We start from the raw sequence: 16,348 nt of genomic DNA, 5'->3' as shown, positions 1-16,348 counted from the left end.
TCAGTAATTTGGAGCTAAATCTTGGCTCTGACATTCACTAGCTCTAGACATTGGGTAACTTACTAAATTTCTCCTGTCATCTCTGACCTTATAAGGTTATGAGATGACATGAGAGCACAATGCAATGTACCTATTCAGTGCTAAGTGAATAATATAAGTGCTTCATAACAGTTAAGCACCTCCCTTCCCCTTGAAAAAAGTGCTTGTAGCTGATCAAAAACCTTCTACCACCTGTGGTGGAGTGGTGATTTGATCTTTGGAGTTCTGTGGCTAATCCTTGGATAATTAAAAGATTTGGTTCTGAGTTAGGTTTGCGCTACTAAGTGCGCACACACAAGTACACACACATACACCTACAAAACATAAACTGAGGTACAGTGTGTCCTGAACTCAGATCACCAAGAAGAGAACAAAGAATGACAGTGTAAAGACAATCCTATCTGTCCAAAAATAAATAAATGAATAAACCTTCATCTGAGAGTATAAAAAAATGAAAACTGTGTTTATTGTGAACCTGAAAATTAATTTTTATATATAGCATTCTTCTTTGAGAGTCTTGGAAGAAAGAAGCTAGATTCGAAGTACATGAAAAGGCAATATTTCTGGAAATGATCAATTTCTTGAAATAGTTAACAACCAAATTACTGGATGAGTTGTTCATTTTTTTTTTTTTTTAAGTAATCACTCCTGGAATTAAAAACATAAGTACGTGTGACCTTGCTTAGAATTACTGAAACAGATACGTTTAAAAAAAAAGAGATAATTTCCTTTTTTAAAATGAATAGCTGTTAGGTTTGAAAGTCTTACCTGCTTGATTTGATGAAGGCGGCTGAGGGAAGTACGTATGGGAGAAGGCGATGACAACTGAAATTTAAAATATACAGGTCAACTTTGCTTTAATGTTTCTGATTAATTATTTATATACATTAAGTCATGTTGAAATACCAAAAATATGTATTGAGTGCCTAATGCTTGCCAGTAATGGTATCAGTTAAATTCAAGTTTAAAAGAAATCCTATTGGATCTTGATTGAAAATTACACTTGTCGAAAGTGTATACATTTTGAGACCAGCGGTTAGCGTAATGGCTATGTCGCTGGACTCCCATGTAGTCAACCACAGTTCACGTCCCGAACCTGGTGGCTTGAACTCATGCCAGGCATGTGTGCGTGCATGCCCAAGATCCCAAGAGGAGAATGGAGGAGAAGGGACTGTGTTGTGGCCATCCCCCCTGGGGGGTGATTTCTTGCTTTCTATCTCTATGTCTCTCTGTCTTTCTGGCGAACGCATGTGCCCTATAGCAAAAACCTCTCCAAAAAAAGAAAAAAAAGTGTATACATTTTGGGGCCAGCAGGTGGTGTGGAGGTTAAAGTGACAGGGCCCCATGTGGCCAATTGTGTAGTTCGAGTCCCAGAACCGGCAGTTTGAAAAATACCCTGGGCACATGTGTGCACATGTCTAAAATCCCAAGAGAATGGAGGAGCAGGGATTGTAATGTGATCATCCTCCCTGGAGAGTGCTTTTCCACTTTCCCTGTCACTCTTTCTCTCCCATTCCCTCCCTTCCTCAAGTACACACTCCATAGCAAACGAAAAAAAAGAAGTCTATACATTTCAAGACAGATCAAAATTACTGCGAGCATAAGAAATACAAGGCGGGACCAGCAGTTAGCGTAATGGCTATGTCGCTGGACTCCCATGTAGTCGACCATGGCTCGAGTCCCAGACCCGGTGGCTTAATCTCACACCGGGTGCATGTGCATGCGTGCCCAAGATCCCAAGAGAATGGAGGAGAAGGGATTGCAGGCGTGGCCATCACCCCTGGAGAGTGTTTTGTCACTTTCTGTCTCTCTGTCTCTCTCTGTCTGTCTGGCAAGTGCACGTGCCCTACAGCAAAAACTTCTCCTAAAATAAAAAAAAAAAAGAACACATTGAGGTGTGCATTCAAAAAATATATAATGAGCATTTACTAACTTGCTAACACACTGTGCTAGGCCCTGAGAACCCAAAAATTAGTAAGACATTTCTCCTGTCTTTGAGCAACTCAAGGTCTAACTAGGGAAATGTGGGTATGTGCCAGAACCGAGTAGCTCAGGTAGAGAGGCATGTTAGGGAACAAAGACATGTGGGGCAGCTAAAACAGTACCTAAAAGGGAGTGGGAGGAAACCAACTTGAGAAAATTTGGCAGAAACCAGGTCATGTATGGGTTTTGGACTTGAGCCTCTGAGCCTAATAGAAAATGCAAAGCATAGGTTCCCCTGAGTTCTTAAACTTCAAAGATCTTTTAGCCATGAAGATCACATCTGCTTTAAAAGGTAACCTTAGCAGCATTAGAGGGAACAAATGGAAATTGGAGGGAAGAGGGACTGGAAACAGGGTCGCAGGACAGGTCAAAAGTGGTGAGGGTCTGAATGAAAAAGGGAAGGGCCAAGAGAAGGAGACAGATTTGAAAAATAATCAGAAAGAGGAAAAACAGATTGCCGTGGGGTTTTCAGTTAAAACCAATGGTTGGATAGTGGCCAAGAAAGACTGAACAAAGAGGGAACTGGTAAGTGGGAGATCAGTCTTCAAAAACTGTGTGTTGGGGGCCAGCACTTGGCAGTGGTTAAGGCACTGGACTCCCATATGGCTGACCACAGTTCAAGTCCCAGACCTGGCGGTTAAAAATCACACTGGGCATGTGTACATGTGTACCCCAAATCCCAGGAGCAGAACAGAAGAGAAGGAATTGTAGGATGGCTTTCCCCCCTTGGGGGCTGATTTCTCACTTTCCCTGTCACTGTCTCTGTCTCTTTCCAGCAAACACAAGCACCCTATGCTAAAAACCCTAAGAAACAAAAAAAGTGTGTGTTAGATGAATAAAGTTTTAATGAATCAGATAATCTGAATTTTTAAAGGTATAATATAACTTTTTTTCTTCTTTTAATCATAACTTTTTAAGAAGCATATTACCTCACTAATTATATTGAATTGCCAGAAAAGTCATGACATATTTTTCTCTTTTTTTTAGGCAAAAACGTATCATGACTTTTCCAATGACCCAACGTTTTGCTTGAAGTGTTTAAATCAGTTTGCTTCTTTTCCAATCATCTGCAGGTGGAAAAAACAGAAACAGCCAAGAGTGCAAAAACAATGATAGAAAATTTGTATGTGGGCAACTGAAATTGCACTACATATAATTATATTCTACAATTAGCAACAATGATTTCCCCATGAAAAATACAGTTAACTCTTAAGTGTTTCTTTCCTTTTCCTTTTTGGAGAGATTTTTGCTATAGGGCAAGTGCACTCACCAGAGAGACAGAAAGACAGAAAGAAAGTGAGAACTCACCCCCCAGCAGAGATGGCCATGCAGCAATCCCTTTTCCTCCATTCTCCTCTCAGAATTTCGGGTACACATGCACATGTGCCGACATGAGTTTTAAGCTGCTGGGTCTGGGACTTGAACTGCAGTTGACTATGTAGGAGTCCAGTGACATAACTATTACGCCATCTTCTGTTCCCTCTTAAATATTTCAATATTTTTGAGTCCTCACTATGTTTAAGGAGCTGTTTTTCTACTCAGAGGGGAAGGAGAGAATTTAAAAAAATAAATAAAAACTAATAAGCTATACTTATTACCCTCAGAGACCTTACAGTTACTGAGAAAACCAATCACAGAAGCAAATGTTATAAAAAGAGCCAAGGAAATGAAGGCAAAGTGGAGTGGGAAGGAAGAGCCTCAATCAAGTGGATGTGTGTAAAGGTTGGAGGTGAGGGACTGAGGAGAGAGGCATAAGCTGGTACTTGTAAGATGAGGGGTTTGACAGAATATGCAACAGAAAAGTGGGAATGCTTGGCATGTTTTAGGAAAGGTTATTACCCCTATGTAAGTGGAATGCCAGAAGTCCATGGAGGAAGAGGAAATTCTGGGGCTGAAAAGGTGAAGGTGCTGGAAAACTTCAAATGCCATGCTCAAAAAGTTTGAACTGTTGGGACCAGCAGTTAGCGTAATGGCTACGTCACTGGACTCCCATGTAGTCGACTGCGGTTCAAGTCCCGGACCCGGTGGATTAAACTCATGCCAGGTGCGTGTGTGCGTGCCCAAGATCCCGAGAGGAGAATGGAGGAGAAGGGATTGTGGCATGGCCATCCCCCCTGGGGGGTGATTTCTCGCCTTCTATCTCTCTGTCTCTGTCTGTCTGTCTGGCGAGCGCACGCACCCTATAGCAAAAATCTGTCTCTCTCTTTCTGGCGAGCGCACGAACCCTATAGCAAAAACCTGTCTCTCTGTCTCTCTCTGTCTTTCTGGCGAGCGCACACACCCTATAGCAAAAACCTCTCCAAAAAAAGTTTGAGCTGTGGAAAACTATCGACTTGGGTGGTATATATAGGAAAAGAGCAGGTTATTCATACTACTTCTATTAACTTTGGGACAGACATACCCAGATATTCATCAACTCTGAGCCTGGTTCAATTCCTACATAGAGGATGGGTAAAAGCTGATATTATGTTTTTAACCTTCTTTCTTTACTTAGAACCAAGAATTCTTACAAGAAGAAAAACTTCCCTCTGTCAACCAACTGGTGATCTAGAGAGGGAATTCATTCAAGAAGGGTAGAATAGATATTTGATTCTTAATTTCTTAAGTAAGTTATTAGAAATAAAGACTATTTCTTAGGATCCTCCAGATTAAACAAAAAAATGAAAACACTATTCATGGGTTTTAAAAAAAAAAACTTTGTGCCAAAATAAACTCATACTGTAATTCAAAAAAAATAAAATAAAATAAAATAAAATAAAAAGAAGGAAGGTAGAGGTTTGGGTGGTAGTGCTGTGGGAACGCAACTAGACCCACATGGGAAGGTCCGAGGATCACATCCTGGGCCTTCCTCTACATGCCAGATGTGCACATGCCCACAATTTAGGCTGGTTGAGACAAGGGGTGGATTGTGACATGAGGACCCTGTTGAGGAACCTCTCTTTTAATGTCTTTTGCTCTCACGGAAGAGCAAATAAACTTAAAAAACAGAAGGAGGTGTCGGGTAGCTGTGAACTACCAATCCAGTAACTCAAGTTGGCCTATCAGTGAGCAAGTTCTAGGGTTGATATTGCAAAACATTTTTTTTTCCTTTTGTAAAAAATCGTTAGAGGATGCACATGCTTGCCGGAAAGAGACAGAGAGAGGGAAAGGGGCAAAAAGCACTCCCCAATGGGACATGGTCATGCCACAATCTCTCCTCCTCCAGTTCTCTATCCCATTGGGATTGGGGCAGGCATGCACCTGACATGTTTTTCAAGCCTCAAACCACAGTCAGCTACATGGGTCCCTTAACCACTAGGCTACTGGGCCAGCTCTCAAGAAAATTTCTAATTCACCCAATAATGTCAGTCATTGACCTTTCTGATGAAAGTCAGGAAACTTCTGGATAAAACTTACACAGAAGATGTACATTGGATCTGAGTCATTTTTGTAGGAAACAGTGTTATGAACAATATACCCCAGCTTCTCTTTTAAGAATCTATTTATAGCAAATGTGATAATGTATGTAATATGCTTAGCACAGTGCCTTGGCACATAGTATATGCTCAATAAAGGGTAACTATTATTACTGCCACTATTATCACCACTATCATAAAACACTTCTAGAAGTCAATGTTTAATTATCTATAAGTAACAACTTGAATTCTATACGGGATATTTATACAGCTAAGCTATCTATGCCCTGTCATTCTCCAGTCTTTTTTCCTGTTTGATTACTTATTTTACTGTTATTTACTTATTTTTTAATAGAATTTAGTTTTTTTTATAATTTTTTAAGAGGATTTTGCTATAAGGTGTCTTGCTAGAAAGACAGAGATGGACAGAGAAGACAGAGAGACAGAAAGTGAGAAATTACCTCCCTCAAGGGGATGGCCACACCGCAATCTCTTCTCCTCCATTCTCCCCTCAGGATCTTGGGCATGCACGTACACGTGCCTGGCATGATTTAAAGCCACCAAGTCCGAGACTCGAACCACGGTCGACTACATGGGAGTCCAGTGACATAGCCATTACACTAACTGCTGGTCCCAATAGAATTGTTTTGAGAGCCATTTTAGATTCTCAGAGAAATTAAACAAGGTACAAACATTTCCTACATACCCTGTCTTCTCACATACAGTCTCCCCATTATCAAAATCTCTCAGCAGCCGGTATATATCCATATGTGTATGTATCTATGTATACACACATATATATCTCTGAACAAATTGAATTTTAGTAAGTTTAATTCATCTTACCAATGTTCACATCATTAACATTCAATGCCCAGAAAGTTCACAATATATAATGTAAAAAACGAAAGTTTGTGAGGTTTATAACCTAATTCAAAAGGCATGCTAATTAGGGCCAGCAGATGGCTTGGTGGTTAAGAGTGCTGGACTCCCACATGGCCGACCATGACTCAAGTCCCAGACCTGGTGACTTGCCTTTTCACTCTCTCTTTGTCCCTCTCTGGTCAAATTAAAATAAATAAATAAATAAATAAAGTTAAACAAAATAATTCTTTAAAAAGAAGATATGCTAACCTGAACTTAAATACACACACACACACATTTTATATATGTATATTTATATATATATAAATTATGGTACTTTAACTACATTATAATTATGTTATAAGAAAAGAGAATTGTATGTTGTTATGAAAGACTTCCTGGAAGAGATTACTTTTAATTGATACCAAAGGGATGATAAGGAACCAATTTAGTCTCAACTAAAGGCTAAGAATTTCCTGGTAGGAAAACTTTATCCAGGAAATTGTATTTCTTGACTGAAGTTGATGACATCAGCAAGGATATGGTGAGAAATGTCTGGGGGAGGTAGGTATTAACTTTTTTTTTAGAACTATTTATTTAATTTTTTATTACTATTTTTCTTTTAATTTCCTATAGGGAATGTGTGCTCACCAGAGAGAGACAGAGCGAGATGGCAAGTGAGAAGATAAGCCTCCAGGACCAGAACTCCAACTGCGGGAGGCCACGTGGTTGTCCAACACCACTAACCATCATACTATCTGCCGGGTCCAAGACATTAACTTTCTGAAAAATAAATTTCAACTTTCCTAAATTAACTACTTTTAACCTATTTTCTACTACAGTTACTAGAGATAAAATACTTAGAAAATCCTGGGCCAGCAGGTGGCATAGAGGTTAAGGCACTGGATCTCACATGACTGATTCCATGGTTCTAGTCCTGGACCCGGCAGATTGAAAAAAAAAAAAATCACACCAGGCATGTGTATGTGTATGCCCAAAATCCCCATAAGAATGGAGGAGAGGAGACTGCAATGTGGACATCTCCTCTGGAGGGTGATTTCTCACTTTCCCTCTCTCTTGCTGTCTCTCTCTGGAGAATGCAAGCGCCCTATAGCCAAAACTAAAAAAGAGAGAGAAGAAAAGGAAGTCTGGAACAAAGGGTTGTACGCTATGTTTATAAATGCCTCTACCTAGTTCCAGAAGTGATTTAAGGTGGCTTGCAAGGATACTTAATATGAATTGAATGCAGGATAGACAGACAGGCCCTAATGCAGGTCCAAGAATGTGTCATACACTTGTTATGGGTGGGCCATAAACTAAGGTTAGGATTTACAGTTGCCGATGTGAAGAACAAAACCCAGTCAGACAAATATATGTAGGCATCAAATTAAAATGGGTGAATTGCTCAAGACGAGCATTGCTAGGAAGCAGGGACATTTCTACTCTTTCTTTTGGAATAGGAGGAGGTGGCGAAGGAGAAATGATGCAGCGTTACTTAGAGTCAGCAGAGGTCTCAGGGGCATTTGTGGTGGAAGAGTGGGGAATTTCATGCCAAACTCAGGGTTCTCAGGAGATAAAGCAAAGGGGTGCTTTGGGTGGGAGGAAGGAATAGTCCAAATAGTCAGAAGAGGTCTTGGGTTTGTGTTCATCAGAAATGGGTGGAGTGATTTTCTGAGCGTAGTGAAGAAAAGATTTATGCTTGAACAAAATAGTTGTGAGATAACTATTTATTTTTACAATACTCAGAAAATATGCATCTTTGGGACCAGCAGTTGGCACAGTGGCTATGCTGCTGGATTCCCATGTGGTCGACCATGGTTCTAGTCCCGGACCCGGTGGCTTAAACTCACACCGGGCACGTGTGCCTACGTGCCCAAGATCCCGAGAGGAGAATGGAGATGGGATCGTCATGGTGTGGCCATCCCCCCGGGGGGTGATTTCTTGCTTTTTGCCACTCTGTCTCTCTCTGTCTTTCTGGTGAGCACACACACCCTATAGCAAAAACCTCCCCCCCAAAAAAAGAATGAAAATATGCATCTTTATTTATTCGTTTGTGTGTTAAATGACACCCATGGCTCTTCTATGCCTTCTGTGATTTTTTTTCTTAATTGCCAGAGGGCACATGTGTTCACCAGAGAGAGAGAATGGGAGAAAGCACCCCCTCAATGGGGCGTGGTCACACCACAATCCCTTCTCTATTTCTCTATGCTGTCAGGATTGGGGTCACACATGCACACGTATCTGGTATGTGGTGTTTTGTTTTGTTTTGTTTTGTTTTGACTTTGTTTGAGATTTTTGCCATGGGGTGAGTACATTCACTAGAGAAACAGAGAGAGACAGAGAGAAAATGAGAAATCATGCCCTCAGGGGGATGGCCATGCCGCAATCCCTTCTCTTCCATTCTCTTCTTGGTATTTTGGGCATGCATGACTGGCATGATTTTCAAGCCATCAGGTCCAGGACTCAAACCATGGTCGGCCATGTGGGAGTCCAGTGCCTTAACTACCGCACTACTTGCTGGTTCCTTCAGTGTGTTTTTTAAGCCATGAGGACCAGATTTTAATTGCAGTCAGCCACATGGGATCCAGCTTCCTTACCAGAAGGCTATGGGTGCTGGCCTCATGGTGATTATTTTTTTTTAAATACTGCTTTACCTATAATAAAAGACATAAAAAGTAACACCATTTTTTAATTGTGGTAAATGCATGTAACATAAAATTTACCATCTTAACTTTGTGTATGTGTGCAGTAGTGTTAAGTACATTCACACTGTTGTGTGATCAAGCTCCAGAACTCTTTCCATCTTACAAAACTGAAACTCTATACCCATTAAGCAATACTTCCCCATTCTTTCCCCCTCCCAGCTCCTGGCAACCACCATTCTACTTTCTGCCTTCATGAATTAGACTAATCTAGGCACTACAGCACCAATTTTAAGGACAGTCCAGTATGGCTTAAGACTCTTAAACTTAGAGTTTATGATATCACCTAACAATATTTTTATTTTTAAGGGATGATATTTCTATTTTGTGTGTGTGCATGTGTGGAGAGGTTTTTGCTATAGGGCGTGTGTGCTCGCCAGAAAGACAGAGACAGAGAGACAGAAAGTGAGAAATCATCCCCTGGGGGGATGGCCACGCTGCAATCCCTTCTCCTCCATTTTCCTCTCGAGATCTTGGGCACGCACGCACACACACCTGGCATAAGTTTAAGCCACTGGGTCCAGGACTCGAACTGTGGTCAACTACATGGGAGTTCAGCGACATAGCCATTACGCTAGCTGCTGGTCCCAAGGGTTGATATTTCTATTTTGTAATGTGCTATGTCCACTAGAAATGAAAATATCTGTATTGTTCATGCTTTGTGAGAAACATTCAAACAGGGGACCACAGCATAATAGTTACATCGCTGGACTCCCATGTAGTTGACTGTGGTTCAAATCCCAGACCTGGAACTTAAAAAACTCATCGGGTGTGTATGTTTGTGCCCAAGATCCCAAGAGGAGAATGAAGGAGAAAGACTGCAGTGCCGCCATTCCCCCAGTTGGGGGAGATTTCTTGTCTTATCTCTCCAGTGAGTGCATGCACCCCAAAGCAAAAAACAAAAACAAAAACAAAAACAAAAAAACAGCAACAACAAGTCAAATGGCATGGAAGTGCAAAAGTAAAAGTAAAATTCTTCCTTTAAGTTCATGCTTCAGAGATAACTATGCCACTCCTCACTTAGTGACCTACCTGTATATTGAGCACTTGGACTTATGACCAGTTCTCCAGTGCAGAGTACCCTTTGTCTCCTTTCTCAGTCCAGGTGAGTATCAGGAATCCCGATTCCTTAGTCCTTATTTTATTCTCACACTTGGTTAGTATTAACTACATAAAGCATTTGTAATCACACAAGACCACATATTTCATTTACAAATTTATATTTTATTGTGCGCCCATAGCAGTATTCAGAAAAATTAAAACAATGACACTGGATTTATATTGTGCTGTGACGTGTCTCGTCACTGTCTGGAGCTTATCTAATGTATGCGTTTTGTGTAGATAGAACTACATTATTCTAACGTGATGTCACACAATAGCTATTGAAAAATACATACACCATGGTGCTACAACACACCACTAGATGTCAGCCCTTAAACTCCTCGCTTATGGTCCAGTTCTATATTCCAATTTGCCAAATGGTCTAGTCATAGGAATGGACTGTGGTCATTCAGTGAGGAGTGCCTTGATTAAGAATGGATTGATACATATCCTTCCTAACATCTGTAACTATATATAAGATCACAGTATACATAGGTTTACATAGGTTATGAACCCTGGGTCTATGTGCCTAGTAAGGTAGGTAGGTTAGTGAGGCTGCTGAGGATGGTACAATGGAAGATGGAAGGATTCCGGGTCTCTGATAATATCAATGAGCCACTGAATTAACCAACCCTGGAATCTCCTTTCCTCAGGACTTATCATTTGAGATAATAAATATTCCTTATAGTGTAAGTCTTCCCTAATTGGATCTTGTTGCTTCTGCCTAAAGAAATGACAATTCTAATTCGTCATGCCATTCTCCTGGAAAATGCAGCATTTCTATGCTGAAGGCAAGTATCTATTTGTCTTATAATAATAATAATAAAGTGATGCTTTGACACAATAAAGGCATATGCATAGTGTTGTTAAAACAAGCTAAACCAATAATCCTTGAAATTCCCATCGTCAAATAGGTTTAAATGACTTCAATACTTCTAAACATAATCTATTATATAAGAGCTCTTATTTTAAATATGCATTATATTGAACTGAACCTTATGCAATCTATGGTACATAATATATTTAAAAACGCCAAGTACATGGTTACTATCTACACATGCTATCACTAATAAAAACATCTAATATTTATTGAACATTTAGTATGTGCATGTTCTGTGTTGACTGCTTTACACTGATTCATGCAATCACTACAACACACCTATATGGCAGGAAATTAAGGCATAAAAAGGGTCACTGGCCTTAAACAACTGAGCTTATATGTACATACCATTTATGAGTCTCCAGCTCTGAGTCATTCTTATTTTTTATTTTTATTTTTTAAAGATATTTTTGCTATAGGGCACGTGTACTCACCAGATAAGCAGAGAAACAGAGACAGAAAGCAAGAAATCATCCCCTGGGGGGATGGCCATGCTGCAATCCCTTCTCCTCCATTCTCCTCAGCTCTGAGTCATTCTTCAATCCAATCCAATCTGGCTTAATTTCACCAACCCCTCTCTCCACTCAAATTACTTTCAAAATAAGAAATTCATGAATATTTTGTTTGACTGCTTGATAGCATATGACATTATTTTTCCTTGATTTTTCATGATACTATCCTCTTCTGAATTTCTTCCTGCCACTCTGACTCTTTCTCTGACTGATGTGTTAAGTCTTGGTGATTTTTTCTTTCTTTTTTTTTTTTTTTGCTATAGGGTGCGTATGCTCGTCAGAGAGACAGAGAGACAGACAGAAAGCGAGAAATCACCCCCCAGGAGGGATGGCCACACTACAATCCCTTCTCCTCCATTCTTCTCATGGGATCTTGGGCATGGATGCACACGTGCCTGGCATGAGTTTAAGCCACTGGATCCGGGACTCAAACCATAGTCAACTACATGGGAGTCCAGCGACATAGTCATTACGCCAACTGCTGGTCCCACCAGGGAAATCTTTTAACAATGCAAATTAGACTTTGAATTTTTCAGTGGCCTCCCATTGAGTTTAGGATAAAGTACAAAATCTTTAGCATGACTTGGAAAGCCCTGCACAATCTTATACTTGTCTATTTCTCCAACCATAACCCTCACTTCAACTTTTCTTCTACTCTATCTATAATGAACATTTTTCAAACTCAATACACACTCTGTGCTTTACATACCACTCTTCCTTTCAGTTCTGGGCCTTCAAATAATGTGATTTTCTACCAGGAATGCTGTCTTCCCTTGCCATCAATATTCCAAACTAGCTTACACAAATACATCAGTAAGATCTCAAATAAGATGTCCCTAAACCCCCCAAACTAGGTTAGATCTCCTTGATAACTAGATAAATGTCTAATACACTGTAGGTACTAAAAATAGTTATTGACTTGGCTGAGAATACCTGGGATAAAATATTTGTTGACTTGACCTTTTTATACCTTGGATAGGTTTGAAAAGCTTTGATAAACAAGCAGGGGCACAATAAATATTGTTGAATGAATGAATAAATGAGTGAGTGGGAAAAGAAAGATTAGTTTAATGAGCAATTAAAATTTTTTCTTACTATAATATTAACTCATTCATGGCAATAATTTTGAATATTATTCTATGAGGAGGAAAATGTCCAGTTTTAAGATCAGGAGGCAATATTTTTAAATTGGTTTCAAGAAAAGTGACTGTAGATATCAGAGACTGCACAGGGGATAAGGGGTTGGAGTGGGTGATTCAGGGAAAAACATTTAACAGATACTTGAACGCATGTAAACAAGGCAAATAGGTTATGGAAAAGTACACCACAGCACAGGAAAAAACAGGATGTTACCAATTTTTACACAATTTTTATATATGCACATGTATACATGCATATATACATACACACATACAAATATTGGGTCATCAGAAAAGTCATGATGCATTTTTGCATAGAAAAACAGAAAAGTGTGTCATGATTTTTCCAACAACCCAACAAAAGGAAAATCAGAAGTGCATAACATAGTGGAATGTTCTATGTTGAAAATAACGAATACAGTATTATCCTCAACTTGATTATCACACATTACATGCATGCTTTGAACAACTATATTGTACCCTATAAAGATATATAATTAAGTGTAAATAAGAAAGTATAAAAGAAAAAATGGGTTCTATACATGCTATCATATTTTTTAAATTGTAGCCAACAAGTTAGAGTATATAGATGAAGTAAACAAATTCCTAAAACCACACAAATTACTAAACTGGTTCAAGAAAAGAGAGGCAACCTCAACAAATCTATAAGTAAAGATAGAATCTGCAAACAAAAACTTCCCAACAAAGAAATGTCCTGGACCAGATAGCTTCACTGGTGAACTCTACCAAGCATTTAAAGAATTAATGGGGCCAGCAGGTAGCATAGTGGTTAAGGCACTGGACTCCCACACGGCCAACTATGGTTCAAGTCCCAGATCTGTCTCTCTCTGTCTCTCTCCTCTCTTGTGTGTGCCCTATGGCAATTTTTTTAATAAAAGGAAGAATTAACATCAATTGTACTTACTCTTCTGAAAATTGAAATGGAAAAGGCACTTCCTAACATATTCTTTTTTTTTTTAAGACTAGCTTACACAAATACATCAGTAAGATCTCAAATAAGATGTCCCTAAACCCCCCAAACTAGGTTAGATCTCCTTGATAACTAGATAAATGTCTAATACACTGTAGGTACTAAAAATAGTTATTGACTTGGCTGAGAATACCTGGGATAAAATATTTGTTGACTTGACCTTTTTATACCTTGGATAGGTTTGAAAAGCTTTGATAAACAAGCAGGGGCACAATAAATATTGTTGAATGAATGAATAAATGAGTGAGTGGGAAAAGAAAGATTAGTTTAATGAGCAATTAAAATTTTTTCTTACTATAATATTAACTCATTCATGGCAATAATTTTGAATATTATTCTATGAGGAGGAAAATGTCCAGTTTTAAGATCAGGAGGCAATATTTTTAAATTGGTTTCAAGAAAAGTGACTGTAGATATCAGAGACTGCACAGGGGATAAGGGGTTGGAGTGGGTGATTCAGGGAAAAACATTTAACAGATACTTGAACGCATGTAAACAAGGCAAATAGGTTATGGAAAAGTACACCACAGCACAGGAAAAAACAGGATGTTACCAATTTTTACACAATTTTTATATATGCACATGTATACATGCATATATACATACACACATACAAATATTGGGTCATCAGAAAAGTCATGATGCATTTTTGCATAGAAAAACAGAAAAGTGTGTCATGATTTTTCCAACAACCCAACAAAAGGAAAATCAGAAGTGCATAACATAGTGGAATGTTCTATGTTGAAAATAACGAATACAGTATTATCCTCAACTTGATTATCACACATTACATGCATGCTTTGAACAACTATATTGTACCCTATAAAGATATATAATTAAGTGTAAATAAGAAAGTATAAAAGAAAAAATGGGTTCTATACATGCTATCATATTTTTTAAATTGTAGCCAACAAGTTAGAGTATATAGATGAAGTAAACAAATTCCTAAAACCACACAAATTACTAAACTGGTTCAAGAAAAGAGAGGCAACCTCAACAAATCTATAAGTAAAGATAGAATCTGCAAACAAAAACTTCCCAACAAAGAAATGTCCTGGACCAGATAGCTTCACTGGTGAACTCTACCAAGCATTTAAAGAATTAATGTGGCCAGCAGGTAGCATAGTGGTTAAGGCACTGGACTCCCACACGGCCAACTATGGTTCAAGTCCCAGATCTGTCTCTCTCTGTCTCTCTCCTCTCTTGTGTGTGCCCTATGGCAATTTTTTTAATAAAAGGAAGAATTAACATCAATTGTACTTACTCTTCTGAAAATTGAAATGGAAAAGGCACTTCCTAACATATTCTTTTTTTTTTTAAGAGGTTTTTGCAACAGGGCGCGTGCACTCGCCAGACAGACAGAGAGAGACAGAGAGACAGAAAGCGAGAAATCACCCCCCCAGGGGGGATGGCCACACCGCAATCCCTTCTCCTCCATTCTCCTCTCGGGATCTTGGGCACACATGCACGCGCACCTGGCATGAGTTTTAAGTCACCGGGTCCGGGACGTGAACCGCGGTTGACTATGTGGGAGTCCAGCGACATAGTCATTATGCTAACTGCTGGTCCCACTTCCTAACATATTCTGAGGCCAGCATTACCCTGATACCAAAACTAGCAACAATATCACAAGAAAGATCATTACAGACCAATGTCCCTTATAAATAAGATGTATCTCAGGAAGGCAAGGGTGACTCAATATAAGAAAATCATGTCATATGTTGCATTAATCAAACAAAGGGGAAGAAGCACATGATCATCTCAAGAGATGTAGAAAAAGTAATTAAGACAATTCAAAGCCCTTTCATGATAAAAGTACTCAGCTAGTGGAATAGAAGGGAACTCCCTTAATGTGACAAAGGACACTTGCCAAAACCCCACACCTAACATGATATTCATTGACCAAAGACAGAAAACTTTCACCCTAAGATCAGAAACAAGACATGGATGTACACTTTTTGAAACTAGAGAGGACTGGTTGGATAGCATTATGAATGCTCTAAATGCCACTGAACAAAAACGAAACGTTAACTACTGCTGAAAACGTACACAGTAATAGCTATAACTTGACTAATATGTGCTGTTTTCACACTGGGAAAAAATCATTTTATATGTTCTACAGATGTCTGGTGACTAAATGTAAATTTAAAAAATAGGTAATGCAGTGTTATGTGAATTTTACTCAATAAAAACAAACCATATAATGAATCAACTCTTTGACTTACTGACTAGAATGTGTTTGCTATGTTTACATGATAACTAACAGGAAAAAAGTCATAATTTAAAGATTGCAGTATAACGCCATGAACTAGCAGAATTTATTTATAATTCAAGATAAATGTGAGATAAAAGTCAAACCAAAAGTCTGAAAACTACTTTTAAGAGAGCCTACACATTTTTTCTCTCCAAGTTAGAATGTTCTTTAAAATTGAAAGCCAGGGTCAGCAGGTGGTATGGTGGTTAAGGCGCTGGACTCCCACATGGCTGACCACAGTTTTCTCATTCTTTTAAGTCTGGCTTTGTGCTTTAAAAAAATTGGGTGATAGGGGGCAGGGGCCAGCAGGTGGTGTAGTGGTTAAGGCGCTGGACTACCATGTGGTCATCTGCGGTTTGAATCCAGGACCCGGCAGCTTGAAACACACTGGGCACATGTGCGTGTGCCCAAAATCCCAGGTGGAGACTGGAAGAGAAGGAATTGTGGCATGGCCAACTCCCCCGGGGGGGGATTTCTCGCTTTCTATCTCT

At 39.2% G+C, this 16,348-nt stretch overlaps 1 protein-coding gene across 3 annotated transcripts in view; it reads right to left on the bottom strand.

Annotated features, from left to right (window-relative positions):
- Positions 1-16,348, bottom strand: part of LOC102486769 (protein FAM122A-like) — a 60,893-nt gene that overhangs the window by 32,056 nt on the left and 12,489 nt on the right. For all 3 annotated transcript variants that reach the window (XM_006171436.2, XM_006171439.1, XM_006171440.2), the window contains exon 6: positions 808-864. In XM_006171436.2, coding sequence (XP_006171498.1) covers positions 808-864 — 57 coding nt within the window. The remainder of the gene's footprint in view (positions 1-807; positions 865-16,348) is intronic.

This window comes from Tupaia chinensis, unplaced genomic scaffold (genome assembly GCF_000334495.1).
Source record: "Tupaia chinensis unplaced genomic scaffold, TupChi_1.0 Scaffold149560_1, whole genome shotgun sequence".
Taxonomy (NCBI): Eukaryota; Metazoa; Chordata; class Mammalia; order Scandentia; family Tupaiidae; genus Tupaia; species Tupaia belangeri.
This window is presented reverse-complemented; position numbering and strand designations above follow the sequence as displayed.